Source organism: Acanthaster planci, linkage group LG02 (assembly GCF_054643075.1).
Source record: "Acanthaster planci isolate LZ-2023a linkage group LG02, COTS_SCS, whole genome shotgun sequence".
In the NCBI taxonomy this organism is placed as follows: domain Eukaryota; kingdom Metazoa; phylum Echinodermata; class Asteroidea; order Valvatida; family Acanthasteridae; genus Acanthaster; species Acanthaster planci.
The window spans coordinates 23,267,280-23,294,931 of NC_141778.1; the positions used below are offsets into that span (position 1 = coordinate 23,267,280).

A 27,652-nucleotide genomic window follows, 5' to 3' on the forward strand; every position below is an offset into this window, starting at 1 on the left:
ACATTGGCTCAGAAAGCGCAAAACTTCAAATGAAGCTGATTTTGCCATTTATCTCGCATTTTATGTTCTTAGGTAATGCTTCCGTGGATAAAGTGTTTTACTTGAATCCATCCGGTATGTCAAAAATAAGAACTGCCCCCAAAAATCAGCTGGTATAATTTTTTTACCAGCCAACCATGACAAAATGTTACAGAGGAACGGATGCCCAGAAAAATGATACCGGTTGAGTTTGATATTATACTTAGTTCGGAGAGTAAATCACTGCCCACCAAGTAAGAAACGCGTCACACAGTTACAGAGCCGTAGTGAACGTACTGTACATGAACGCGTCGCCAACGAACCTGACAATGGCATCACACGTAAACAAGCTTTCATGAGGACAGCAATATTTTTCTAAATACATAACGTAACCTCCGATTAGGTACAAAACGATCAGCCGATAATCTCTGTACATTCATACAGCCTTTGCTATGCCAGTTGACATGGAATCCTTCGTAAATTTACAAGAGAATATTAATATTACCATGGAGGAAGGAACACCTCCGTGATAATACACGTATGTTGCAGCCAAGCACTCAGTACAGGAGTATTGGCATTGTACCTTCGGTATTATGTGTGCCAGTGGCCTCCATCTAGATGGTGACCTTCCCTTGAAACGAGCTGTCCTCGTCGGTAAGGGGGTCATTGGACGGTTCTGAGTCAACCAGCGCACGGCGACCAATGGAAACGGTAATGCGCATTGCACGTCATTGTGCAACACAAGCACGCAAAAGCATCGCCCAGGATGTGCAGTACTGTATCATAATAACTCCGTGCGTTACTGGAGTACTAGGGCCTGCACTGTGCTGGTTATGGGCGCAAGCCGTTTGCATTAAAAACAGGGAACCTCTTGGTATGCTGCTAGCAAAAATTTACTGAACTTGAGTACGTTCATCATGGCCATCATGCAAAGATGCTGCTGTTTTGATAACGTCCGATCGGGATCCAACGCATCCGCGATATACACACTGGTAAGTCTCCATGATATGGAATTCCATATCTGCCGTCGCCCGTCGTCCGTCGTGCGTTGCCCGTATTTTAACAAAACAATTAACAAAATAGACTTTTGTTAGGGTAGATTGTTTTTCTCGATAACTTAGTTACTCTAGACGTAACCTTACTCGTTACCAGCCTGACTTTTATCCTATGTAATATTTCTGTCTGTCCCCGCACGATATCCAACAGAACGGAATGTAAATAATAAATTATTTACAATGTTTGATTCCTTACAAGCTCCCACAAGAGACGAACTGATTCAACATTATTTTGGGGGCGGGTATACCTATGACGAAATCTGCTGTATACTTAGTTATAACTAGTTGCAGGTAGGCTCACAGAAGTCTTTTAAACAGTAACGTTACTTGTTACCCCATAAATAATGTTGATATGCAGGACAACCTGTTATCATTGGTCTATCCACCATGGCATACGCACCCACAAAAACCAACACATTTTTCTGAAGTGGTAATTGCCCCCTAACAATACATTTAATAAACAGTTTGTCTATTATTTCTGGATTCCAAGGTGAAATTGAGAGGACAAAATGGAATATCTGTATCGGTTGGCAGATTTCTTTCTAGAATTTGATGAAAACAAGTCGGCACATTTTACAGTATGCAAATTAGAATTAGACTTTGGATAAGTTGGCCTGAACATTTTCGCTGAAAATGTTTTTCCCCCAAAACACTTGGTTGAATTCTCAGAAAGGCGACATTTTCTTGTCAAGGGGCAGGGGTAGTCTAGCATTATTGGCATTAATTATGGGACTAGTACTGCAGGTGGGATTTGTACTTGCCTTATTGGGAAAAGATCCTTAGAAGTGAATGGAATCATCAGATTGTCATTTGTTAAACACCAGCTTTTGCAGGTCCTATGCAACCCATTTGATGGGCGACCCACGACGGGCGACGCGCGACGGGCGACTCGCGACGGGCGGCGCTCGACGGACGACGCTCGACGGACGACACACGACGGACGACGCACGACGGTAAATGGCATGTTTGAAACTGGTAAATGGCAGAATTGGGACACAACAAAAAGCGAAATGCGACGCACGACGGGCGACGCACGACGGAAAATGGCATGTTTGAAACTAAAATGGCAGAATTGGGACACAACAAAAAGCGAAATGCGACGCACGACGGGCGACGCACGACGGAAAATGGCATGTTTGGAACTGGTAAATGGCAGAATTGGGACACAACAAAAAGCAAAATGCGACGGACGACGGGCAACGCACGACGGAAAATGGCATGTTTGGAACTGGTAAATGGCAGAATTGGGACACAACAAAAAGCAAAATGCGACGGACGACGGGCGACGGCAGATATGGAATTCGTTACCATGATCCTACCTCCATGCTCACATCATTGAGGAAGGATGCTCACATCATCATCTACCGCTTTTTTGATCGAGTCCGATCATGGTCCGATGTACAGTACACATGCTTTTATTTCGTTCCCTATACGTTCCTAATGACACATTACGTCAGACTGGAAGCTGAAAGTGTAGAGGGGATTTTTGGAATAACACATGTATGTGTTTTCGTACTTCCATGGTCTCCAAGTGCACTGCCCCTGGTAAATAAAAACCTTGTACTTTGTAATTGGACACTTGGAACAGTAAGCCTTCTTTTTGGGGTCATGTGCTCTGCACTCCTAGCCTTTGTGAGACTGCCGTGTACTCAATTTGCAGACTCGCACGTAGACCTCATTTTCTCTGTCCCTGTTTCTGCCACAATATTTGGTCTGTTCTCTTCTTTGGTAAGTCAATCTCATTGAATGTCTATTTATGACTAAAAGTGTAAGAGGAATTGTATTGTATAAGAGTAGCTGTTTCACCTCCACTTGAAAGTTTTCTTTCAAGTAGCTTAAATTGAATGGAGCAAGCCAGACACTTGGATTTTTCTGTTTTTGGGACTTTCATATCTTTTGATTTGATCATAAACTGAAGTTTAGGCTTATTGTACTTTGCATTGTAGGAACGTAACCCAAGTATGTGTTAGTCCTGTTTTGGTTATCTTTGTTAATCAGATGAGTCCAATCATTGTTTTACTCGTGGAAGCATTTTTTCACGGTCTCTTTACAGTTTGAAGAGCATACATGTTTTTAGGAGACCTGTATTCATATACTGTAGATTCTTCACTTATGTTTTTGGAGAGTTTAGAAAACTGAGCATTGGTTTATACCTGAGTAGAGGGTATTTTCTAAGGAAAAGTTGTCCTAGCTGTTGGGCCAAATTTATATTCGAATGTTTTTGCAGTCTTTTAAAATTTAACTTCTGAGATACGTGTACTTGTCTGTTGGCATTAGGCTGTTATGCTTGTAGATTTGTTGAGATTCTTTTTTTTTTACGAGCTGCAGTTTTGTTTGAGTTAGAATAGCAAAATGTGCACTCTTGCAACACTTTTTCCTGTTTAACTTTCCTGAGGGTAGGGTAACACATAAGCATTGCAGGTTTTGAAAGAGGAATGTGTGTTTTCCTTATTTGGTTAAGGCCTGGCTTATACCATGGAGGTACCTCCATGGCTATACTGAGGCATCAGCGGTGTATGGACACTTGTTAGACAGTAGAGTCAGTGTTTCAGAGGCCTAGACAGGAACTTCTAGTTCCTGTAGTGCTCATATTTCGACATTTTAATGTCGTATGTTATGTATAATGTGTAATGTACATGTATATTGCCTTGCGCACTGGTTGTGCCCACTGTTTATGCAATGTATCATTGTGGAGACTTTGAACAACTCCAATCACTGTGGTTAGGGCGAACACTTGTTTGTGACCTGTAAGCTTGTAGTGCCCCATGCTGGCTTTGCTCATTAAGTATTTGCAAGGAAAATAGGCTGTTCTTGTTCAGAGTTACTTGACAAACAAGGTTTAGCAGTTTTAGAATTAATCAGGCGCAAGAGTCTGACTGTAAATTGAAGAAAAGTGTGTTTGTTGTTTGCAGACATAACTCTTTTACTTGGAATTGTTAAGCTACATTTTCTCGTATACATGTAAGTTATAGTATATCGTCATTCTGGCTACCTGTTTACATGTGTTTTTTGTGGTTGTTTTTACTTCCGTACAGGTTGTTGAAGTTGCATATTTGACTTGTAACCCTCCCATATATCGTGTTGATCTTCTATTTTTAATCCTTTCTTATGTTTAGGGACTTCTATTTAGCTTCTGTTTGGGAAGAGTTTCCCGTTGGATTTTTTAAATTTTTTTTTTTTACTTTCCCTACTTTTGCACCATCTGAGGAGTAATTCCATTGCTGAATTATTTTGTTCTTGAAGCTGTTTTGGAATTTTTAATTGACCAGTAACTGCTTCCTTAGGATCATAGTCTTGTTTCCGACAGGTTCACATTCCACTCGCTTGTCGATACGAGTCAGGATTAATTGTTTTCTTTTGGATATAAGCTTCTTGGATCTTGGTCTCTAAGTTTCGTTCGTTCGCTCATCCTCAATTCTCTTTGCCATTTTTACTCTAAGCCCCAGCGGTCTGATTAATTGTATTTGCACTGTTTATACTTGAATTTGGTTAACTTGGATTGAGACTTTGCTGGATTTTGACCCATTTTTTTTATTCCTTCAGGTGAATTAAATCTTTTCTTTTCTTTTGACGAGATCTCAATATCAATCGTTTGTCTCTACTTATTAGCTATCCTCGCGACTTTTTTCCCATATTCGTTCACTTTGGTTTGTTACTGCAGACAGGTTCCCCCAACCTTTCGGGTTTTTTTCTTTTTGGGGTTAGTTTGATTTGTTTGTTGTGTCATTTTTCCAGGCTACAAAAGCAAAAAGAAACGCTAATGAATTCTCAGTTACGGATTTCACTGCTTATTATCGCTTGTCGAATACTGGCTACTTAAACTGTCAGTAACTACCCCTGAATAAATACAGTCATCTACCTTTGAAAATGTTGACCAGAGTATGCAAAAGTGTTTCAAACAATGCAACCAAAGAGAAATGCCAAATATTTTAAAACACATCTGGTGCATAGTACACCGGAGGGTAGCTTTTAGTGCCATACCATGCAAGTTATTGTAAAAGACACCACACGTAGCCGTGGCATAATGGGTTGAGCAAGTTCAATGCTTTCAATGGCGTACTTGTCATTCATTCATCCATGCAAAACAGCAACCCTCGCCTTTGGCTTTCGCACACACAAAGAGCTGTGGCGTGTGCTACTGAAGTGTTTCATGTGTGAGTGTACACAACGGTGTGCGTGAAACGGTGGATATTGATCTTGCTTTTAAAAAGGAAAAACAAGGCCGATTCGGCCACTCTCGCGAAAATCTCGGAAAGCCCCGCGAAAATGAAGGAAACATCCGTGGTTTTCCAAATTTCAGTTTATGTCCTCCACAATGTGACACCACTGCTACACCTACATGAGGCATTGCATTGCATATTGCTTTTATTTAGTTTGGTTGTTTGTCAGGTGGTGCGTTTTTACTCTGCATAGAAGGGAAATTTTCCTTCAAAAGTAGCTGCAATAAATTGTTCTTAGATACTAATTTCTTCAACTTTGTATTCTTCTTCAATATGTAAAACTGTTTTACCTTCCTGTTGTGTCAAATGCATCAAAAGGTGCATGTTTTTAATCAATGAAATTATCCATGCTTTCCCGAAAACCTGAGGTCGCTGTTGTTGTGAAATCATTCAGGGAAGACATAGTTTAGTGCATAGGTACTAGCGTTCAAATTGTGAACCGAGAATTTCAAACATTCTACTCTCTCCTTGTGGTCACATTCTGTAATTCAAAATATTCTCTGAATAAAAAGACTACCATTTCCCTTCGGGGGGGGGGGAGGTCGTAAGATCAATCCTTAGATTGATCTTTTACACAAACATACGTGGTTGCACAGATGAGATTTCCAGATGCCTATTAGAGTGTCTTCAAGAACACATGTTAACCTTAACCTGGCTAAATCCACAAATGGGGTACGGTTACTGTCCATTTTTGTGAACGAGTGCCTTGATAACGAATTTCCACGGGGCGAAGCCCGAAACCAGTTGGAGTGGAACATCTGCTACCGGGTGAACTTGAATTCAAAACATACACTTTTTGTTTCATACAACACCTGAATATTCTCTTGGGGAACGAGTCGCCATTTTCCTTTCTCAGTCCGTTGTCAAATTGTGACACGAAGTTGACGCGTTCCAAATCAGTTTATGATTCAGCAGTTGTTTCATTCAATTTGCATATTAAATTTTCTTGATATTAGAAGCAGTTGAATTACAGAAGAGATAAGATATATCTTCATCGGTCGGTAGGATCGATGCTTTGTGCCTATCTTCAGCCGTCTGCCTTTTTGTGCTGGTGAGAGGCTGCTCTATGCCGCTTAACCGTGGTATAATCGCCTGACCAATTTCTCTTCTTTTCAAACTGCAAATATACTATCATGGAACGAATTCATGCAGTAAAAACCCTCAGGTGATTCGTTGAGAGGTAAACTTTTGCCTGAACCAAGCACTTAACGCAGTGGTTAATTCGCTGAACTTCATCAATTAGTAAAGATGCGTGTCGATCCGTTCGGAACAACGCGAAAAATCCTGAGATTTTGGCCTTCAAAACATTGATGTACGTTTTACATTTATGTTTAAGAACAAAATAATGACAAAAATTGAACTGGAAAAAAATGCCATTTTGTAAAAACGGTGGCGATATTTGCATTGATTTTGTTGGCGGGAGCCATGAATTGGCCCGCATACGTCATGTCACTTGATCTTCAACTCACCAGGCATATAACAGGGATTTATCCAGGTATTTTGTAATAAATCTTGAAATTAAACTTCTGCCGAAAATCACGAAACATCCACGAACATTTGAGTTTAATGCAAATACTGTCACAGAAATGATACTGAATATTGCCCGAAACTCGTCCACAGTGAGACTTGGTCATTACCAATTTTGTAGTTTGTGTTATCGCTCGTTCTTCCTCCCAACCACAGATATATTCGGCCATCGTTTTGGCTATCGCGGCATGGCAGATCTCAATTTACACAGGTAAGCATAGTTGTATCTATCCATTTATGACATTATCATTTCTCACTGTGCAGACTTTAAGTGGCTATTGATGTTAAGCTCCGGTGCTTGAACTTTGCCGTTGAACAAATCGCCACTTGCACAACCAGCGTGTTCAAATCATCAGAAATTTTGTGTATTTTTTGCGGTTTGAGTGAACGCATTAGTAAGTACGACTCTCAACAGCTCACCAAGTGTATTCAAACGAATCAAGTTCACAAACTAATTTATTCTAATCCTATTCTGCCTGAACTAAGGTATTTGGGGCGATTTATTATTAATATGCACATATCGATTATCTCGTGATAATCAGTCATTACTGATCTAATAAATGTAATCCAATGTTCATTCGATTGGCCTCTCCTTAGCAACAAGTCATCAATTAACCATCTCACAAACCTTTTTTTAGTAATGCATTTTGAAGACAGTAACAAAATTCTCAAAATTCATGTCACCCATTCATTCCAGCATATATTTACGTGCGAGCGGATGGCTTCTTCATTGCATACTGCTTGGGGGTGGCACTCTTCGCCCTGATTCTGATTTCCTCCATACTGGTCCTCGTTGGCGTCTCTCAGGTAAAACCATCGCATCAACATGACTGAAGATTTGTAAGGTTGAAAGAGCATTCAAGGACCACGTTTGGCTTTGACATCAGATTTCACGCTGCCTGGCAAACAGTCAAAGCCCGGTGACAAAGCTGAGGCCGTGCAGCAGTTTCAATAACGTCAAGTTAGTTGACTGCTATAAGAGCAGCATGAAATATGGAAACACAGTTGCGCGCGCTACAGGAGAAGGAGGTTGCCATGGAAGAAAACGGCCATCACTTTACCCATACCTGTTTTACATACAAAGTGTGGCCATTGCTTTGTTCTCCCGTGGTTAAGGAAACTTCAGGAAAGTGATCCAAAATGCCTCTGAAGCTGTTTTTTTAGAAATGGGGGAAACATTGTGTGGACGAGTCCACACTACGCCATCCCACCCTACATGTGGACTTCTTTTGTGCAGAGGTCCACACTATGCATGCCACGCCTGCACACTCTCCTTTTCAGGTGTGTGAATGTGTGTCTGGGATTCCCTTCCATGCCTAAAAAACTATAAGCCTAGCTCATACTTCTGTATTGGGTCAAACTGCCACCTCCACGAGGCATATCCTACAGCAGCGTATTAAATTGTTTACCTATTGCGTTTTGTTCCGAAGGACCAGCGTGGATTCCTGCTACCGTACATGATTGTCATGCCCATGCTCATTCTGCTACAGATTGCAGAGTGTATCTTGCTCATCGTTGCCATGACCGCGGTAAGTCCATCGTTAAAGGCAACTCACAAAGAACAATCTTCACTCGATACTCATTTACTACCCAGTGCTCGTGCAGGCCTGCGAACTGTGCGAGGGAGTAGCCAACACCGTCACTACAACACTTTATTTTGGGACTCAGATTTTTGGGATGGCAACTCGGACTCAAATTAGCTGGACTCAAGTGGAGTCGACCAGAAGTGGTTGACTCTACACTACAACAGACCACAAAATGGAAAAAAAGTCAGGACCAATAAATATGTGTCCCCTTTTCCCAATGCAGAGTACATGCATGTCATTTATCCTTACCTACCACGCGCTGTCAGGGAGACGTTGTCACGGGACTCGTGGTATAGTGCTGTTGTGAGGTTTTTTCCATTTAGGAACTTCACTTGCTGCTCAAAAGGTGCCCACAAAGATGATTCACTGATCAGATGTGCTGAAAATCCCTTCCAAGGGAACATTACAAATAACACAATACACCAATAAACGCATCAACTAGGACTACCGTTTCCCAAATTATCGGCTGAATTCTGAAAAGATTGTTGGGTTTAGGCCTATGGCCTGCACTTCAACGATCATACCGTCGACTGTTCCAGATTCAGTGCAGGTGCAGAATCGAATTGGAGCTGCAGAAATCCCATAAATTTTGGAGGACTCAACTTTTAACTTAATCAAAATTAATTTGTAGTGCAGCATCATTGTGTACATTTTTTACTGATTGATGTTCATCTCGATTGCATTTCGAATAGTCCTGTTACGAGGTTAATTCACAAAAATATATTGTTGTTTCTGTGTAAAATGTTTACCACACAGCTTAGCTCGTATTATGGATATGGCTACGGCAGTGCGAGCCTTGGCGTGTTGATCGGTCAGCTCATTACCGTCATACTTTTGACAGTGCTGGATGTGAGTATTTAATAGAAGCAGGCCTAAATGGACCAGTCTGTTTATCTCTTGAGAAAATACATATAGATCTCTGAAATCAATTTTCGTTATTTCTCAGATAAACATTTATAACTTATGATTGACAGATTACAGGACAGTTGGCACTTGTAAAGGGGTGAGGCTGAATGGGGGGCTTTTGCGCGCTATGGGTCAAAACCAAGTGAAATGAACTAGTGTAAAGACAATTATTCACTGACTGTATTAATAAGGTTGCCTTTTAAAACTGACATTTAGACTTGGACGGGAACAACTGCACGTCTTGAAAGTACACTGGATAAAATATAAGATAACCGCACAGTCCGAAGGTTGCAGCAGTTAGTTGAAAAAGTACACTGGATAAAAGATAACCGCACAGTCCGAAGGTGGCAGCAGTTAGTTGAAAAATCTTCAATTTGAGTCATTTCCCATCAATTCCAATCATCACGCATCACCTTAACTGATTGGATTGTTTTCCTTTGCAGGTGTTTTGCTTCCTGTGCGTGACGTCACAATACCAGGAACTGAGGGATGGGCGTGGCCGCCAGCAGGATGTGATCGCAGCTAGGGTATGGCAAATTTGAATTTTTTTCTTTTTTGTTCAACCGGATAAAGTGTGTTTAGTGACGAGATCTCGATTTCCAGTTTAATCAATGGCAATATTATGTGTGTTGCTATGCCATCACACAATCAACAAAACAAACCGCACTTTGACCTATGGTACATGTAAATGCAAAATCTGACCACTATTGAACCTCACTTCAGATTTGGAAAAGATTTCTCACACACAATGCCGTCGTTCTGCAGCAAATGTTGACGCATTTGAGCATAAATGAGTTGGCAGAGCATCAAATTTGATCTTGCACGGCTCAAGCTCAAACTCAAATTACATGTACGATACATGTTTTCAATCTTTCATCACGTTTCAACATGTAAAACATAACGTTTGCAACACAAACAAGGAATCCTTATTTGCATGGTTTTTTTTAAATTTTGTTTTCTTTTCTTCTCCAGACCCATACTGTGGTCACCACCACCCCTGGCGTTGGTGGCGCTGTCATCGTGACCCAGCACACTGGCCCCCCACAACAGGGCTATGCAATGCAGGGGGGTTACGTCCCATTACAGGGCTATGCCCCCCAGCAGGGCTATGCCCCCCAACAGGGCTATGCTCCCCAGCAGGGCTATGCCCCCCAACAGGGCTATTCCCCCCAACAGGGCTATGCCCCCCAACAGGGCTATGCCCCCCAACAGGGCTATCCTAGCCAGGAACCAATACCTCCAAAGGTTTAGGCGTGTGTTAAAGTAGCATCTTTCCTGCAAGGATTTGAATTCCTGTTACTACATTGCTGATGCATCTCTGACATCTCTGACAGATTTAGAAATTGAGAGACGCATGTGTTTCAGTTGCATTTCTTCTGTATACGGAAAACTTAACGCTCACTTTAAGCCTTCATTTCAGTCCATTTTTCGCAAAATCTACATAATCACGAGCTAAATACTTAAAAACTCGACAGCGTTAGAATTTTTGACTGATGTCACTTTCAACCTATGGTACTGGACCAGCCGCCAATACCATAATGGGGGGCCTGACTGTTTCTGGATTAGCCTTTGTACACCTTCTGTTTAGTATTTTAACGCTTGTTTGTCTTTTTAAGCGGATGTTTCCGAAACAATGCTACGTTTTTTCTTGCCTTTGGCCTTGCAACTGTCAAAGAGAATGATAGCTTTGTGCCTACTCCATCCATGGAGGTTCTCCATGCTCCATCATAAAGATACTGAATTCTATCACGAATCTTACAGAAAACGGAGAAGAAAACATTATTTTTCTCAACTCTGACTAATTCAGAAATTAAGAGACGCATGTGCTTTGTTCAGTCTGCAAAATTGAAGGCCAGTGGGACGAAGTCCCTCATACTATTTGTCATTATATAATGCCGCAGTCGACAGCCTGTAAGACAATCGCAAGAGCAGCACATGATCTTTGATATTAATTGGAGCTGCCAACCTTTCATAACAAAAGCATTCCTTTGTCACTGTTGACTCTGTGACGCGTGGCTGGGCGTCTTGTGACTTGTCTTGCGGCGGGATTTTTTCTGGCTTGCAACTGCTTTGACTGGAAGAGTTTCACATGCATTGATCAGCACTGATCGTAACGAAACATGCACAGGAAAGCATTCAACCGACGCACACAGGCTCACCAAAAAACCCCACAAAATTAATGCCTAACTCAGCGACTGAAAAACTGCGGCTAAATTTAACACCCCCGATTATTTAAAACAACAACTGTTCCTTGTTTAGCCTTTCCAGTGTTACACAGTGTTTACTTAGATGTAAATTGTGCATTTAGAATTGTGCTCTCAATATGTTACTCAGAACACAGATCGTTTGCGACTCGTTGATATTAGAGTATCTATGTACATGTAACCAGTTCACGGCTGTCATCAGCCCATAACAGAGCTTGGCTAAACTTAATTAACAGTGTTTACCTTCGTGAGCAAGATGGTTAGTAAAATTCTTACGGTACTAATGTTTTTCATTTTTTTCGACTTTCGTATTTTTTCAATCCCATGAACCAACATCTATTTTTCACTCAGTAGGATAAGAGTCTTACCTTTAATCTTGCTATTATTTTTGTTATAAACTAGATTTTTGCATGGAAGTTCATGCAACTGGACGCTGACAATGGGCGTGCTTATAACTTTTCAACTGGTTTTCAAGTGGTTTTTCAACCTTCACTGCAAAGTTTGTAACTAAGACAGCCACTGTAACATTTAAAGAGAGTGGTTATTGCCAGTACATGATTGCTTGCTTCTTTATTGTTGCGACTGTCTATTATATTTTGTGGGACAGAAAGTGAGTGAAGTTAATTCGTCATTGGATTTGTTCCACGGTGCTGGCGACATGGTAGGATCGTGCGCTGAATTTCATATTACCTTAGCGCTTAGTTTGAGGCATTAAAGTTGCAGCCAAGGAAATGATGTAAGTGTATACACGTACATGTACATCGTAAATATTCACGATATTAATATTCAATATTCGGTACAGTCATTGACTACAATTAAAGCTTTTTACTAGCTCCACGGTACTGTCAACTCCGTATTGTCAATATCGGTGACTTTCTGTATAATCTACCTCAATAGCCTACTTCTTCACCTTTCTACTTCTACGCCGGTTGTTCCACTATACTTTAACACTAACACTGTACTTCCCAAGAAGTGTGATGGTCCAAGGAACAATGAGATAATGGAAGTCTATTGCAATAGTCAACCATACCAACGAAGGCAGACTGCCCCGCAATTAATTAAACATCACACAGACACAAGTTTTCGTGGGAACGAACCAACATTTTTGTCAATACACAACTTAACCTCTGTTTATAGGTACTAAACGATCAGCCGATAATCTCTGTACATTCATACAGCCTTTGTTAAGCCAGTTGCAGGGATCTGCCGCTGCCGCCGGGTCGGCGCCGGTCGGGCCCGACCGGCACGCAGAATTGCCGACCGCCACAATCTGCCAAATCAACTTTTCCGACCGGCACGTATTCCCGATAAGAACCCAAATAAAATAGCATCTTGGTCGAGGGATCGATCGTGAAGATATGAAGATCGTGAAGAAACCGTAAAATTTCTTCGTAAATTACACTTTGCACTGCCATGCATATCGTCTGCGCACCCACGTACGTGCATATGCAACATATCTGGACCAAATATTAACATGAACCAATAGGAGGCTTTGTTACGCGCAATGCACGTGTACATAGTGCGTAACGAATCTTTCCATTGGTTGGAAGGCCACACATACTTGCATATGCAAACGCTCTCAGTGCGCGAAGATCGGAAAACCCCCTCTCCATGATGTACAGCGTTGTTTGTCCAGTTCCGCATTTTTACCCAGTTCCACAACTTGAAAAGAAAATTTGGCTTAACTTTCAGAAAGACAAAATTGCAAATGACCCCATTCACACTTCGTTTAAACACTTAAAAATCTGGCAGAAAAACAATTTTACATGTACTTGCAAAACTGACAATTGACCGTGACTGTTTTTCGCCGCGCCGACCACGGTTAGCAACATTCGGTGCATGTATTTTCTGCTCGATGTTGCATAAAACGATCACTGCGATCGTTTTTTAAACCAACGATCGCACCGCATTCGTTAATTGTTGTTTATCCCACGGTGAAAATATTAACTCCGCAATTTCTTTATTCAAAAGTAACAGCATGATTTTGCCTTTTCCGTAAACGAGTTCCATATAGCAAGATACACGCGCTCAGTATGCACGTGACACATGGCCAGATGTGTCAGAAAAGCAAATGGCCAATCTACATTATGTTCATGTAGACTTTAAAATGACTTTTCAGAAAATCCCTGCACACATTTATGAATGTCGTTATCCCATATGCATACTGTATGAACTTTCGTGCAAAGAAAATAAGGAAAATATTCCGCCAAGATTTTGCATGTTTCGCCTTATTTTCAACACACAAAAAAAGAAAAATGATTTTAATAGCAATGAACAATTATGGGCATCGTAGAGATAGAAATTAATTCAATATTTAAGGGATTACAGAATAAAATCAATATTTATTTCTACTCTTTTTTTCTAATTCAATTGCTCGTCTAAAATTATCACCTCATCCTAGTTGACCAAAGTTACAAATGTTTAATTTTTTTATTAAATTTCAGAAATTTCAGACATGAGATCCCTAATTCTAGGCTGTGTATACACAGCTGAAAACACCCAGAAATTGCTGTTTCCGGCCATCTGTGGGCTTTTAGATTCCAAAAATTTTCTGAGACGCTCCGCGCCAACCGATGGTGGTACCCTGCTTAGATAGTCCTGCCGGCACTAAAACCATCCTGGGCAGAACCCTGCAGTTGACATGAGATCCTTTGTAAATTTACAAGAGAATATTGAACATTATACCCCGAAACGCGTTCGTATGTTGCACCTGTAGCACTTTGTCAGCACAGAAGTATCAACATTTTACATTCGGTATACTATTATGTACATGCCCGTGGCCTCCATCTCCATGTAGATGGTGACCTTCACTGGAAACTAGCTGCGAGCTAACGGCGACCAATGAAAACGGGTGACTGACATGATGCGTTGCACGTCACCGTGGAATACAAGCATGCCGAAGCAACGCCCAGTATTTATGATAATTTGAGCTCAGTGCTTCGAAACCGAAGTTCTTGCACACAATGTACATGTACATGTACATGTACAATGTACAGTACATGTACTGTACACGCACCGTACTGGGGCCTGCGCTGTACTGGCTGTGGTCGCAAGCTGTGGCATCAAAGAAATAACCTCTTGGTTTGCTGCTAGCAAAAATTTACTGAAATACGCTCAACATGGCCATCATGCAAAGATGCTGCTGTTTTGATAACGTCCGATCAGGATCCAACGCATCCGCGATATACACACTGGTAAGTCATACTCATTTGATAAACGCTCACCGAATACTGGCAACTTTTCCGTTAACTAAGCCGAAACAAACCATGATCTACCTTTGCAGATACAGAAAGACTGTACAAAAGTGTTTTTAACACGCTTGCAACCCGAAACTAAAGGCACGTCAAAGGATAGGTGACTTATCAGTATGACCCCGTATACTCCTGTATGTAAGGTTTTTACGAAAATATACAGGTCCATCATTTTGAAGGCTTTATTATTATTATAATTTTGCATTGCATTGCCAGCACCTTTTCATAATTTGTATATATAATACATATGGTGCATACTGTACTGGAGCATAGCTTACGGTGCAATGCTAGTTGGCTGGCAGGCCGACTGACTGACGGATTATTTTTTTCAAAATATCAAATAACTAGTCAAAAGACTGACACAGTCTCATTTCCACTTAAATTTTACAAAAATAATCATAGTAATTAAAAGAAAATACAAATTGAATTCCATCATATCAATCAAGAGAAAAGCCCACAAAATACATCAAGTTGTAACACCTCACGTAGTCGTCATAGCGGGTTGAGCAAGAATACGAGCACGTCTATTGCTTTCATTGCTGTAATTAAATGTATCATTCTTTTCCGTGTAACGGCAAACCTCACCACTGGCCTTCGCCTGGCTGTGAAGTGTTAGGCATACACTTTTTTTGAACAAAAAAGAGACCTATTGGTCCTATTCCTACGAAAATCTCGAAAAGTCTCGGGAAAATAAAGAAAACATCTACACCGAAATTTTCGCAAGGGCCCTGGGCGACGCCATCTTGCCCGGATCGCTGCTCCCGAACCGCGCCTCTGGCCCGCCCGGCGGTCGTCATGAGACGCTCTTTGCCATTGGGTGCGGGCGTGCGCCATCTTGCCCGGATGGGCCCGATCGCCCTCCCAAACCGTGCATTTGTCGCGTTCGTCCGTTGGCCGCCGGGTGGCCATATTGAACGGTCCTTGCCATTGGGCGTGTAAGGTCCCGATGCGGATCTTCCTGGGTACAGTCCACTAATTCAAGCCCCATTAAAAACAGTGTAAAATCAGCACCGTTCAGGGCCCAGTAACATGCATACCAACATCCCTGAGATTTCAGAAACACAAATGTTCCCCAACAGATCCCTTATTTCCCTTTTGGTGGTGACGTATTCCCGCTGTAACATTCCGGTCCCGCATTGTTTTATCCGTGTTTTTTCATGCAAGCCCGTGACGCGACGACGCTGTACCAGCAACAGTCCGCGTCGATCCTAAGGTGCCAGCGCCACAGACGATCACAGGTTATGACTCGCCTGACGGCATGCCGGCTAATCCTATTGTCAACATGTCACTGCCACATGCGCGCCTGCGTATATGTACAGTACATGAGGTGCTGGTTCATCACTAGGAAATAGTGACAGATATACGACAATCCCGAACATGCCAGGCCACGATTTCACATTCATCCCAAGAAAATAAGAATAATGAATATCATTACACCCCATACGATGAACGTCAATGTGAGCACTCATTGTAACTTACATTGTACGTACATGTAGTACAAGTAATAATACATAGTAAATCAGGAAGTACTCGAAAACCCACAGTCAAAAACTTCCTACGTTCGTTGCGGACCTCTGCTAAAATGACTTCCGCCCTCACGTTTCATGCCTTGATGATTCAATTCCTGAACGATTAATACCTAATCCTTTTTCGCGTTAAACAGTCTTGATTTTGGTTAATGTGTTCAGCCCCATTTGAATTATTGCCATGCCAATAGAAACAAATCATCTGTTTTTTTATGATGCGAACAGTAAATCTCTGATCCAATCCAATTATGTCAGTCACGGTGACATCACTCTGGACTCAACTTTTGTGCACGCCGTCCAGCTTTTACTGTTAAAAAGGGGGAGCGCCGGACGCAAATGTGTCGAAGCGTTGGGTTCTATTCATATTCAGCTCAATACATCGTTCCTATCCTGAGTTAAACAGGGCACCCAGCAGACTTTACTCCCAACTTGAGTAGCCTCGCACAGCTAGAATATTCCCAAAAGAAGGCATGATTTGCTGTCATACTGCTTCGTTTTTCTTGAATGTTCTTTTAGTCTAAACTTCCGGGGCTACTCCCCGCGCAAAGTAGGGTCTCTGAGCATAATAAACCTGATCGTATAATCAAAATAAACATTACTCATATGGCATTGTAGTTCGCGCTGCACACCGCTAGTCTATTGTAATCAATGTCCTCCACCATGTGGACGTGGACGCCATTTTACACCTCGACTTCGCAGTGCATGCGCTGCGAGGTACGTGTGGGTGTTTCCCTCAAGTTATGGGTGCAGTGCGCCCCAATTCGAGTAAAATTCTCCGCCAGGCGGAGGCGCACAAAAAGTACCCCCCCACACACAGATTCTGTCGAAAAGACGGGTCCTGTCTGGGCCAAGAAATGGTGGGATTGTGCCAGTGTGGCCCGGGATTATCTCTGTAGATTCCGGGGCATCCATCTGGGGGCAAAGCAGACAAAAATGTGACTGAACATTTGCCAGAAAAGCCCGAGGAGGGTGAGAGAGGCATTTGAAAAATGGCCGCTGAGAAGACTTGGGAACATTGACTTTTGGGGAGGGGGTGAGTTTGTTTTTGGCAGATAATTAAACAAATCACTGGTTAACCTACTAAAAATTGAGAATCAAATGAAATCTGAAGGACCAAACAACACATTTTTTTTTGACAGGCCTCAGGGACTTCAGTTGCCTTACATGGGGCTCCAAACTTGGTTGATTTTACACTATTTTCAATGGAGCTTGAATCGGTTCAGTGCACCCTTGTTGATATGGCCAATGTGAACATGGTGACCTCACTGTCAGGATAATAATATACGTCATGTGATGTGACGTGTGCCGTGAGTCACTGATGGTTCCGTGCATGTGGTTGTGGCTGAAAAAATATTAACGATGTGAATCAAGGTTACTGACGCAGTGGAGATAAACATTTCAAACTAGAGGTCGACAAGACTGAACATTTTACAGCGAAGTGATGGATTATCCACTACGAAAGCGAGCAATAACCTTGTCCCGAAATTAGGCTTCACGTCGCGACATAATGGGCAATGTCCATCGTCACCATGCATGCTCGCAACATTATTACTGTACGAAGGTTGAAGTGCCGTAAACAGCCATCATATAAGTGATCGAATATTTTTATATAAAGGCGTCCAGTCGTGCATCGCTAGACCCCTTGTATTTTCACACCCGTTCTTACTTTTGAAGAGTTTTTGGGCGAAAGATCAATCACTGAGAAGAGACAATATCTCTTGTTTCCTCTACGTGTCTGGCATCTATGGTTAAACCATCACAGCCTAGCTCACACAAAAACCTGTTCCTCGCATTGAAGATGGTCCCCTGTTATGGGCAGGCTGCAAGTGACATCAAACGCACTCGTTACCCTTGATTGACCGAACGACCAATTTTGTGCAGGGACAATACTTTATGAGCAATTCAAATGTTCAACCATAAGCAATTCAATTTACCTCACTGTCGACGCTACGGACCATTTGTTTTAAATGCGTGATTAGAACCGCCTGCTTAGAACCTTGCGGTCACATTCTGTGATTCAAATTTCTATGTATAAAGGGCATGCTGTACAGCATAAAACAGCCGGCTTTCGTTTTCCTGTCACTTTTTGGATGGATGGAGGGGGCAGGGCAATGGGTGGGAGCTCGGTCCGTCCGTAGACGCAATTTTTCTGCGGAAAATAATGTGCTTGGCACATGCAGATGAGATTTCCAGATGCCTTTGTAACAGTAACTTTAAAAGCATACTATCACGGTTACAAGTGGGGTGGTGTTACCCTACGGTGGTGGGTACGCCTAAGATTTTTTTTAGTCAAGTGGCCGCTCCTGCAATTAAAATACTCCCTATAAAGACCAAGAATTGGCGCAACCCTCGGATTAGAATTGATTTGTTTCTATTTGAGATCAAGTCGAGAAACCGAAATTCAGAAAAACTGTTCCAGTATTGAGTCTGAGAAAATGGGAAAATTACACAGTCGTGGACCTTATTAAATGGGGTGGATAGTAAAAAAGACTGATGAAAAAGTACAGGCTGGTTCAGGTTTGTAATAAATTGATTGTCCAGTAATTAAAGCTTACGTAGTGACATGATCTCGAAACTACATACATAACGCAGAATGTTCACTGTATGTTGCCATTGACAAAATTGTAAAATATGGGGTAAAAGGAGTAAATTATCAAGTGGACCTATGGGTAAAACGGATAAAGGTTATAAGATATGAATAAAATGAAGTAAAGTGATAAGATAGGGGTAAAATGGATAAACAAAACAGAGAAAGGTTATGAGATAATGGACAAAGTGGAGAAAAGTTTTAAGATATGGACACTGTGCCACCTGCCCTCGCGACAGAGTTCACTTTCTGACAGAAACTCTTGCAAGAGAGAGATCGTCACGTACGCCACGGCGAGGTGTGTCGCGTAGCTTATAAAATTAGGTTCAAGTCTGGCACGAACTTCGAATCTAACGCCCGGTGTTTTTGAGTCATATCAATGAGAATACTGTTAACTTATGACGAAGACCATGAGCAACTACGACGGCGACTTAACAGCCAGAGTGCGAGAGTTTGGTTCAAATGTTGGGATGATGTTCAGCGAACATAAAGAAAAAGCGTGATGCGGTAACTTGAGACAAAACCCAGACTTGACAAAGTTTGACCACTACAATACGTTAACCCTAACTTGGCTAAATCCACCACAGGGAATTACGGTTATTGTGCAAATAAATGTTTAGGAGTGCAATGACAACAATAATCACGGGGCGAAGCCCACAGCCAGGTGAAATGGAACATTAATCACAGGGTGAACTTGTTTATTGCATCGAAGGAACGCCAAACATTCATTTTCTACGACACAATACCTGAATATTCAAGTTGCCATTTTCCTTTCTGGGTCCGCGCATCCGGCGTCAAATTGCGACACGAAGTTGTCACGTAGCAAATCAGTTCATGTTTCAGCAGTTGTTTCATTCAATTTGCATATTGAATATTTCTTCATAAGGATTAGAATTACAGATGGCATCGGCTAGAGGTTTTTTGCCATGTGTCTGTCGCCTGTAGTTTGCTGGGGGGGGTGCGAAAGGCTGCCCTATTCCGCTTATCCGCTCCAAGCGGAACAAAAGAGGCGTGTTTTTTGCTTTGGTTATTATTTTTTTTTTTTTGGTACTCACTGCATAAGTATATGCGCGTTTGACGCGCAGCACGCTGAGTACACGTAATTAATTCATTCCGACATATATGGTCTTTGAGTACATGGAGATCGCGTGCAAGAACCCGCTTATAAGCACCTGTCTTTCTTTCGCCGATTGGGGGTGCACATCAGCTCGAGGCGGATAATGCAACAGCAGTTGCGTATTAAAGCTTCCATGTTTGCTTGACCGAAATGAACTCTTGTATGCTTATATTTGCACTGGTTTTGTTGGCGTGAGCCATGAATTGGCCCGAAAATATCATGTGACGTGATCTGCAACTCACCAATCAGATGCCAGTTATTTCTGAAGGTGTTGTGTAACGACAAATCTTGAAATTAACTGTGACTGCCTCAAAAAGTCACTTGACTCCGAGAGTAGTTTCGGCCTAAACTTAACAAATGCACAAGACTTCTCTGCATCTGTGCCCCGTGATTATTATTCAAACGATTGTCTTAGGTTTCACAAACTTACGTGGAGAACAACTGTACACTTATACTGTCAAGGCCGTAACCCTATAATGACGACTCCGTCATTTACACAACTTCACAAGTTGGATGTGGGCCTCAGATGATAGGTGTTACACAATAAACACTATAAGTCCCAGACGTTAGCGTTAGATAAGAATCTGAAAATTAATCAAAATAAATGAAAAAAACACTAATCACATCATAACCCAAGGAAGACCACGAGAAAAGGATGGCCTAAACCTAGGTAAGTATTATGTACATCTACACGAACGTGGTACATTGTGTGTACAGTATATACATGTACTATAACATTAAGCACACTTTAGTTAAATCGACAATCTCATGAACTTTTCCACATTTTTATCGTTCCTTTGTAGGGTCAAAATAAAACTAAACTCACCATAAGGGCTCTCTTAAGGTCTACAAATCACAGGAATGATCTGTGAATCACATTATAATCAATCTCTGAAAATACAACTTGGCTATCGACAAAGCTTTTTTCGTGGTGAAATTTACAAATCAGACACTGCTGACTGCATGTGTATTAAAAGGCACAGCTATCTAAAAGCCCTGGGGAAGAGCTTATAATTCTAATTAGGTTGAACCTCCTAAATATGATGTAATGGTCTGCAGACATGTAATGCAAAGTCAAACTATAAAAGTGTACCAGAAAAGAGATTATACAGTAAACTCCAAGTTTTATGGGGATTAGAAAATTTTTAAAGACACCATAATGTAATTTTGACTTTAATTTAAACAGAGATCTGGCTGCACAACTTCTACAGCAACATTAACCTTCTGCCGAAAAGCGCCAATCATCCTCGAACGTGTTAGACTAGACTATACAAGAACTGTCACAGAAATGATTCCGAGTATTTCCCGAAACTCGTACACAGTGAGACTTGGTCATTACCAGTTTTGTAGTTTGTGTAATCCTTGGTTCTTCCTCTCAACCATAGATATATTCTGCCATCGTTTTGGCTTTCGCGGCATGGCAGATTTCAGTTCTCGTAGCTAGTGGAGGTAAGCATTTTATTGTATTCATTTATGACTACCGAATGCATAGCCACGCTCAGTATTTCATTTATCACTGTGCAAACTTTAAATTAAATGGCTACTGATGTTAAGCTGCGTTTAATAAACAAAATCCACATGCACAACTGACGTGTTGAAATCATCAGTGATTTTGTCTTTTTTTCGATGTTTGGGCGACAACGTCGAGTACCGATATATTCAATCAAATCAAGTTTACTGACTAATTTATTTTACAGTGGAATTTCTACCTGTACTAAGGAATTTCGGGCGACTTATTATTAACATGCAAAGATCGATTACCTCCTGATAATTGATCCTGATAATTATTGAACATTAATAATAGATTAACTCAATATTCGTTTGACTGGTCTCTCCTAAGAGATAAGTCATCAATTAACCATTCTCATCAATTTTTTTTTATGAAGACAGTAAAGAACACGTACGAAGCCAGTCAGAGGAGCTTCAAACATTCACAACAATATAATTATCCCCATTCCCTCCAGTGTATATTTACCTGCCCGTGGATGGCGTCTTCGTCGCGTACTGCTTGGGGGTGGCGCTCTACGCCCTGATTCTGATTTTCTCCATACTGGTCCTCGTTGGCGTCTCAAAGGTAACAACCATCGTAACAACATGAACGGCGATTCATAGGTTGAGAGGCCTCGTTTGACTTCGGCAAATAGCCAAAGCTGAGGCCATAATACAGCCGGTTCCATACCGTCAAGTTAGTTCAGTGTAACAAAGAAGAGCATTTAATGCTAAAAACACACTTGCGCGCGCTACAAGGGAAGGAGGCCGCGCTATGGAAGAACATAGCCATCACTTCAGATGAAGTGTATGCTTTGTCTCTACAGGACCCTCTGAAAATGTCCTTTCCTGCAGGTACAACGAGTTTCGGGGGCTTATCGTCCATATCCCCAGTGTTATAACCACGATATTTGAGCCCGGCACAGTAGAGAGAAGATGACAGGAGAGCTTCTGTCCAAACTCAAGCCTGGCCACACCCTCTTACACTGTATACTTGTGGGGAATTTCCTCTTTTCTTGTGTAGTAAAAAATATAGTGTGTGAAGCACAGTTTCCTAATTGCTTCCATTCAAATTTGATCGAATGTCCCGAATAAAACTCTTCAATTTGTGCGGGATAAGTACTCTTTGAAAAATTCCTTATTGTTTTTCCCCCGTAAACTCTATATATCAGTGTTGTGAAATTCAAGTGGGGCACCGTTTGAGTACCCCACAGGTACAACAGATGTTCCTTGTGGGGTACTTCGTGTTGTTCTGGTACCCCCACAAGGCACCATAAGCACACTCAAGACTATCTTTTCCCGATGAGTGTGAGTGTGGGGAAGGGGAATTCCCTTCCACACCAAATATACGCCTAATATATATTGTGTAAGGGTAACAAACCTGCCACCTCCACGAGGCATATCCTGCAACGGCGAATTAAATTGTTTACCTATTGCGTTTTGTTCCGAAGGACCAGCGTGGATTCCTACTACCGTACATGATTGTCATGCCCGTGCTCATTCTTCTGCAGATAGCACAGTGCATCATACTCATCGTTAACATGGCTGCGGTAAGTCCATTGATAAAAGACAACCTGATCAACCCATCTTCAAAACCAGACTTTGAAGAGGCCACAAAGAACTTTTGTCACTCAGTGCCCATTTGTTGCCAAATGCTCGTCCAGGCCTGCGGACTCTGCGATTGAGTATCCAACAGGGGTGTCGCAACACTCATGTCCGGACTCGATGGACTTTGTTTTCAGACTCGGATATTTCGGACATCGACTCGGACTCGAATTATAGCTGGACTTAAGTCAAGTCAACCAGAAGTGGTTGACCACATCACAACACAGACCACGCCTTGCAATAAAGTCTGGACCAATAAATAACTGTCCCTTTTCCCGAGTTTAGAGTAGAATTCAGAAGGCATGTCATTTTCCGTCATACACCGGTATCAGACGCCGTTGGGGAGTTAACTCGTTGTACTTCACTTGCTTTTCAAAAGGTACTCAAAAAGATGATTCACTGATCGGTGGGGTTCAATCCCTTCCACTGGGAAACATTACGAACACCACTATTAACTAATAAACGTATCAACCGGGATAACATTTTTTTAATTATTTTTATATAATTATTTTTTTATCAGTTGATTTCCTAAAAGATAGTTGGGTTTACAGCTTGCACTTCAATGATTGTACAATCAATCGGTCCAGTCTCAGCTCAGGCACAGAATTCAATTGGAGCTATGATCCCAAAATGTTTTGAGGATTAACTTGTAACTTCATACATGTAAAATGTAATTTCTACTGGAGAATGATATGCTAGCAGTCTTTTTCAATTCATTGGCCTTTATCTTGATTGCATTTTTAATAATACGTCTTGTAATACGAGTTTTGTTTAAAAAAATATGTCGGTGTTTCTGTCTGAAATATTTACCACACAGAGGGACTCTTATTACGGGTACAACTACGCCAAAGTGGGCATTGCCGTGGGGATCGTTCAGCTGGTTATCGTCGTACTTTTTACAGTGCTGGATGTGAGTATTTAACAGAAGCAGGCTTGAATAAAGCAGCCTCTTCATCTCTTGGAGCTCTGAAATAAATTTACCTTTTCCTCTGATAAGCATTTATGATTTACAACTTACAGATTACAGTACAGTATAATCTGAAATGGGCACTTTTAAAGAGGTAGAGCTAAATGGGAGGCTTTTTTGCGCTATGGGTCGAAACCAAGTGAAATGAAATAGTAAAAGAAATGATTTGCTAATTATATTACCAACGTTGCTTTTTAAAACTGAGATTAAAGGGTTGACGGAACCACTTACAAGAACACTGGATAAATGGGATAACCACTATATCCGAAAGTTGCAGCAATTAGTTGAAGGATCTTTAGTTTGAGTCATTTCTCATCAATTCCAATCATCACGCATCACCTAAACTGATTGGATTGTTTTCCTTTGCAGGTGTTTTGCTTCCTGTGCGTGACGTCTCAATACCAGGAACTGAGGGATGGGCGTGGCCGCCTGCAAGACGTGATCGCAGCAAGGGTATATTTGTTTTTACCGGATAGTTTGTGTTTGTTTAGGAGATCTCAATTTCTATGAGAACCACTGAATATTACGCCTATTATTGTTATGCCATCACACAATCAGCAAAGACGAACCGTACTCTGACCCATGGTAAATGAGTCATTCCATGAGGTTTGGGCACAATTTATGACTGTGTCGTTGTTACATCCAAATCTTTAACCACCTGTCATGACCTATAGAGTAGGTCATTACTCTGTATGCAGCCTTGCAAGATGTTTAACAATGTCAACTTGGAATCCAAATGCAGGGAAATAATTGTTTATTTTTACGGAACCCATGTAACAAATTATTGACACCGTCGCAAATTGTGCCCCAACCTCATCATGGAATGACCCAAATGCAAAAACTTGTCAGTTTGAGCCTCATATGAGATGTGAAAATTTTTTTTACAAAGCAGTGCCAGCTCTCTCTAGCAAATCTGGTCGTATTTTAACATAAATGAGTTGGAATAATATCAGGGTGGATTTTGCACGATTCAAATTCAAATTACGATAGATGCTACAACATGTAAAACAGAACGTTTGCAACACAAGCAAGGAATCCTTATTTGCATGGTTCTTTTTATTTTGTTTTCTTTTCTTCTCCAGACCCATACTGTGGTCACCACCACCCCTGGCGTTGGTGGCGCTGTCATCTTGACCCAGCAAACTGGCCCCCCACAACAGGGCTATGCAATGCAGGAAGGCTACCCACCCCAGCAGGGCTATGCCCCCCAACAGGGCTACGCCCCCCAGCAGGGCTATCCTGCCCAACAGGGCTACGCCCCCCAGCAGGGCTATGCCCCCCAGCAGGGCTACGCCCCCCAGCAGGGCTATCCTGCCCAGGAGCCAATCCCTCCAAAGGTTTAGGCGTGTTTACAATTTTTACGAGAAGGATTTAAATTCCAATGAATTTTAGGAAAAGTGGCAGATCCTGTTATATCTTTGTCTCCTCGATGCAAATTAGGCAGTTGTCACAGAGAATGACAGGTTAGGGCCTGTTCCATCACAAAGATACAGAGCTCTATCATGACCTATTTCAAACTACTGTTGCAGTCGACAAGCCCGCATGACAATCACATCACGAAACCAGCACGTAATCTCTGGTACAAACTTAAGTCACAAACTATTCAACACCAACTGCAACAAAATCACTCCTTTGTCACTTTTTACCCTGTTACGTGTGACAGGGCGTCTTGTGACTTGTCTTGTGACCGGATTTGTATCTGGCTTACGACGGCCTTGACTGAAACACTGTTACGTACCACAACGTTGATCAGCACTGGGTCGAAACCAAACCTGAAAAACTTCGGCAATATTAAAGCACATTATGACGTTGGTGTCGAAACGTGCATAGGAAATCATTCTACTTATAAACAAAAAAAGGCTCAGCAAGAAAGACGTAAGAATTGCGGCAAAACTCAGCGACTGAAAAACTGCAAAAACTGCGTATTATGAAAGACAACTGTCCCTGGCCAATGGAAAATGTAAACCAAAGTGTTCAGAGTATAACAGTAGACACGTGCTAACCATAAAAAAACAACAAAAACATACTTTGATCCGTCGAAGAACTCAAGTCAGTTTTTATTGCCACGCAACTCTCCATGGTTTAGCCTTTCAAGTTTTACTCAGTGTTTACTCAAATGCAAATTGCGCCTTTAGAACTATGTTCTCTGTATTTGTTACTCAGAAGACATGTCGTTCGCGACTCGTTGATATGAAAGTACATGTACATAATATGCATTTATGTAATGCTCTCAGCTGTGAACTGACCATAACACTTTAGCTTAGCTCATTTTAGAAGCGCAGCATTTAACAAAGCGTTTAAGCATGCATGAGCGAAATGGTTTATTAAATCAAGTTCAATGCTTACAGTGCTAATGTATTTCTTTCTTTGTTTGAATTTTGTATTTCAATCCTTTTATTGATCCAACATCTATTTTTCACCGAGTAGGAAAAGAGTCTTACTTCTTATTTGATTTTTTACTAATTGGATTTTTGATGGAAGTGCACAGGAGTGAACGCTGACAATGGGCGTGCTTTTAACTTGCTGGCGTGCTAAACCGGTGTTTCAACTGTCTGTAGATCAGGTACATAACTTGAATTTTTTACGCTACTGTAATGCTTGCAGATAGGACAGATATGTGACGGTTTAGGAGAGTCGTTAGTACCAATAAATAACTGCAAATTCCTTTCTTGTTGTGATTGTGTATTTATTTTCATAGGATTGAAGTGATTAAAGGTAATTCATCACTTTGATTTTAGCAAGTTTTCGTGTGACCTTAATTATCACTCAGTTTCAGGCATTTAAGTTGTCAGATATGAATTGATGTGTTTACATCGTAAATATCCGCATAGTCCGGTGTGTTTTCCTATAGACTGTTTGCACCCACGTGACTGGATTGCGCTAAATGTAAACAATACCACCACGTGTGGACCGCCTTGGCCACGGTGATCGCACGATAGTGTATTCCTACGGGCAGCTTCAACCACGTGCAAGCACACGTGCGATCGCTGCATGCTTAACTAGTTTATCGTAGGTAGATTACCATCACAACACTATGCAATCATTACCATCACAACACATCATAGGTCCAGCACAATTGTGACATCACAGGAAAAGGGTCTACCATACGCAAAAGGTCCACTGAGGTTGAGTTAAACACTTTATAATCAGATGAACTATGCACAGAATACAACATAAACATGACTTCTCCGCCTTAACATACTAGGCTCTCCACGACCTTGGCCTCCACACGTCACTTTCTGGCCTTCCGCTCTCGGAATGACCGCGGGGAAACCCGGACAGACGGCCCGGGCGCAGGGGATACCACGCCCATAACTTAGTGGAAGCTCGGGGCCTTGAGAGAAGGCCTGACCCCGCAATTTTTGCCGGATCTCGGAGTAGTGGAACGGAAATGCCTGTAGGCAGGTAAAAATCAAAACAAAACGCAAAACATGTTCCAACTTTACATATGCCACCAAAGCAGTACCGGTATACACTGCGTATCTTCAGAATATGTTTAAAATCACATCTTATGATATAGGTCTCAGGATTTTCGATGGCTATAAATGCTCTTCCGATCCTGTTGTCATAATTAATTAATTCTTTTTTTCTAAGA

At 41.6% G+C, this 27,652-nt stretch overlaps 1 protein-coding gene and 1 long non-coding RNA gene across 8 annotated transcripts in view; one reads left to right on the top strand and one right to left on the bottom strand.

Annotated features, from left to right (window-relative positions):
* LOC147800042 (uncharacterized) overlaps positions 1 to 27,652 on the bottom strand; it is an 89,523-nt gene that overhangs the window by 29,250 nt on the left and 32,621 nt on the right. Inside the window, exons 3-4 of one of the 5 annotated variants that reach the window (XR_015424312.1) lie at positions 8,660 to 8,795; positions 7,622 to 7,719 (exon numbers count right to left, since the gene is read on the bottom strand). The exons of 1 other annotated variant lie outside the window; for it this stretch is intronic. This is a non-coding gene — a long non-coding RNA (uncharacterized LOC147800042). Of the gene's footprint in view, positions 1 to 7,621; positions 7,720 to 8,170; positions 8,796 to 27,652 lie in introns of those variants that run through there. 3 more of the 5 variants (XR_015424311.1, XR_015424313.1, XR_015424314.1) reach the window with 3 other exon arrangements.
* LOC110984083 (uncharacterized) lies at positions 732 to 26,722 on the top strand. Of its 3 annotated transcripts, none has more exons than XM_087132881.1 (7): positions 732 to 1,010; positions 6,977 to 7,031; positions 7,518 to 7,627; positions 8,251 to 8,349; positions 9,163 to 9,255; positions 9,756 to 9,839; positions 10,285 to 12,365. In XM_087132881.1, exons 1-7 carry the CDS (start codon positions 936 to 938, stop codon positions 10,561 to 10,563), a joined length of 795 nt encoding a protein of 264 aa, XP_086989007.1. In that variant the 5' UTR covers positions 732 to 935; the 3' UTR covers positions 10,564 to 12,365. The 3 variants fall into 3 exon arrangements, with proteins under 3 accessions (XP_086989007.1, XP_086989008.1, XP_022099592.2); XM_087132882.1 differs by lacking the exons at positions 6,977 to 7,031; positions 7,518 to 7,627; positions 8,251 to 8,349; ... (1 more) ...; positions 9,756 to 9,839; positions 10,285 to 12,365 and adding exons at positions 21,383 to 21,446; positions 21,962 to 22,071; positions 22,937 to 23,035; ... (1 more) ...; positions 24,427 to 24,510; positions 25,140 to 26,722 and having other exon boundaries at positions 735 to 1,010; XM_022243900.2 differs by lacking the exons at positions 732 to 1,010; positions 6,977 to 7,031; positions 7,518 to 7,627; ... (2 more) ...; positions 9,756 to 9,839; positions 10,285 to 12,365 and adding exons at positions 14,455 to 14,710; positions 21,383 to 21,446; positions 21,962 to 22,071; ... (2 more) ...; positions 24,427 to 24,510; positions 25,140 to 26,722.

Bases quoted from the DNA above. Each gene is read 5' to 3' on its own strand.
- LOC110984083 (XM_087132881.1), top strand. From the start codon at position 936: ATGGCCATCATGCAAAGATGCTGCTGTTTTGATAACGTCCGATCGGGA. The intron at 9,256-9,755 runs GTGAGTATTTAA...TTTCCTTTGCAG, and splicing joins TACTTTTGACAGTGCTGGAT to GTGTTTTGCTTCCTGTGCGT. The intron at 9,840-10,284 runs GTATGGCAAATT...TTTCTTCTCCAG, and splicing joins AGGATGTGATCGCAGCTAGG to ACCCATACTGTGGTCACCAC.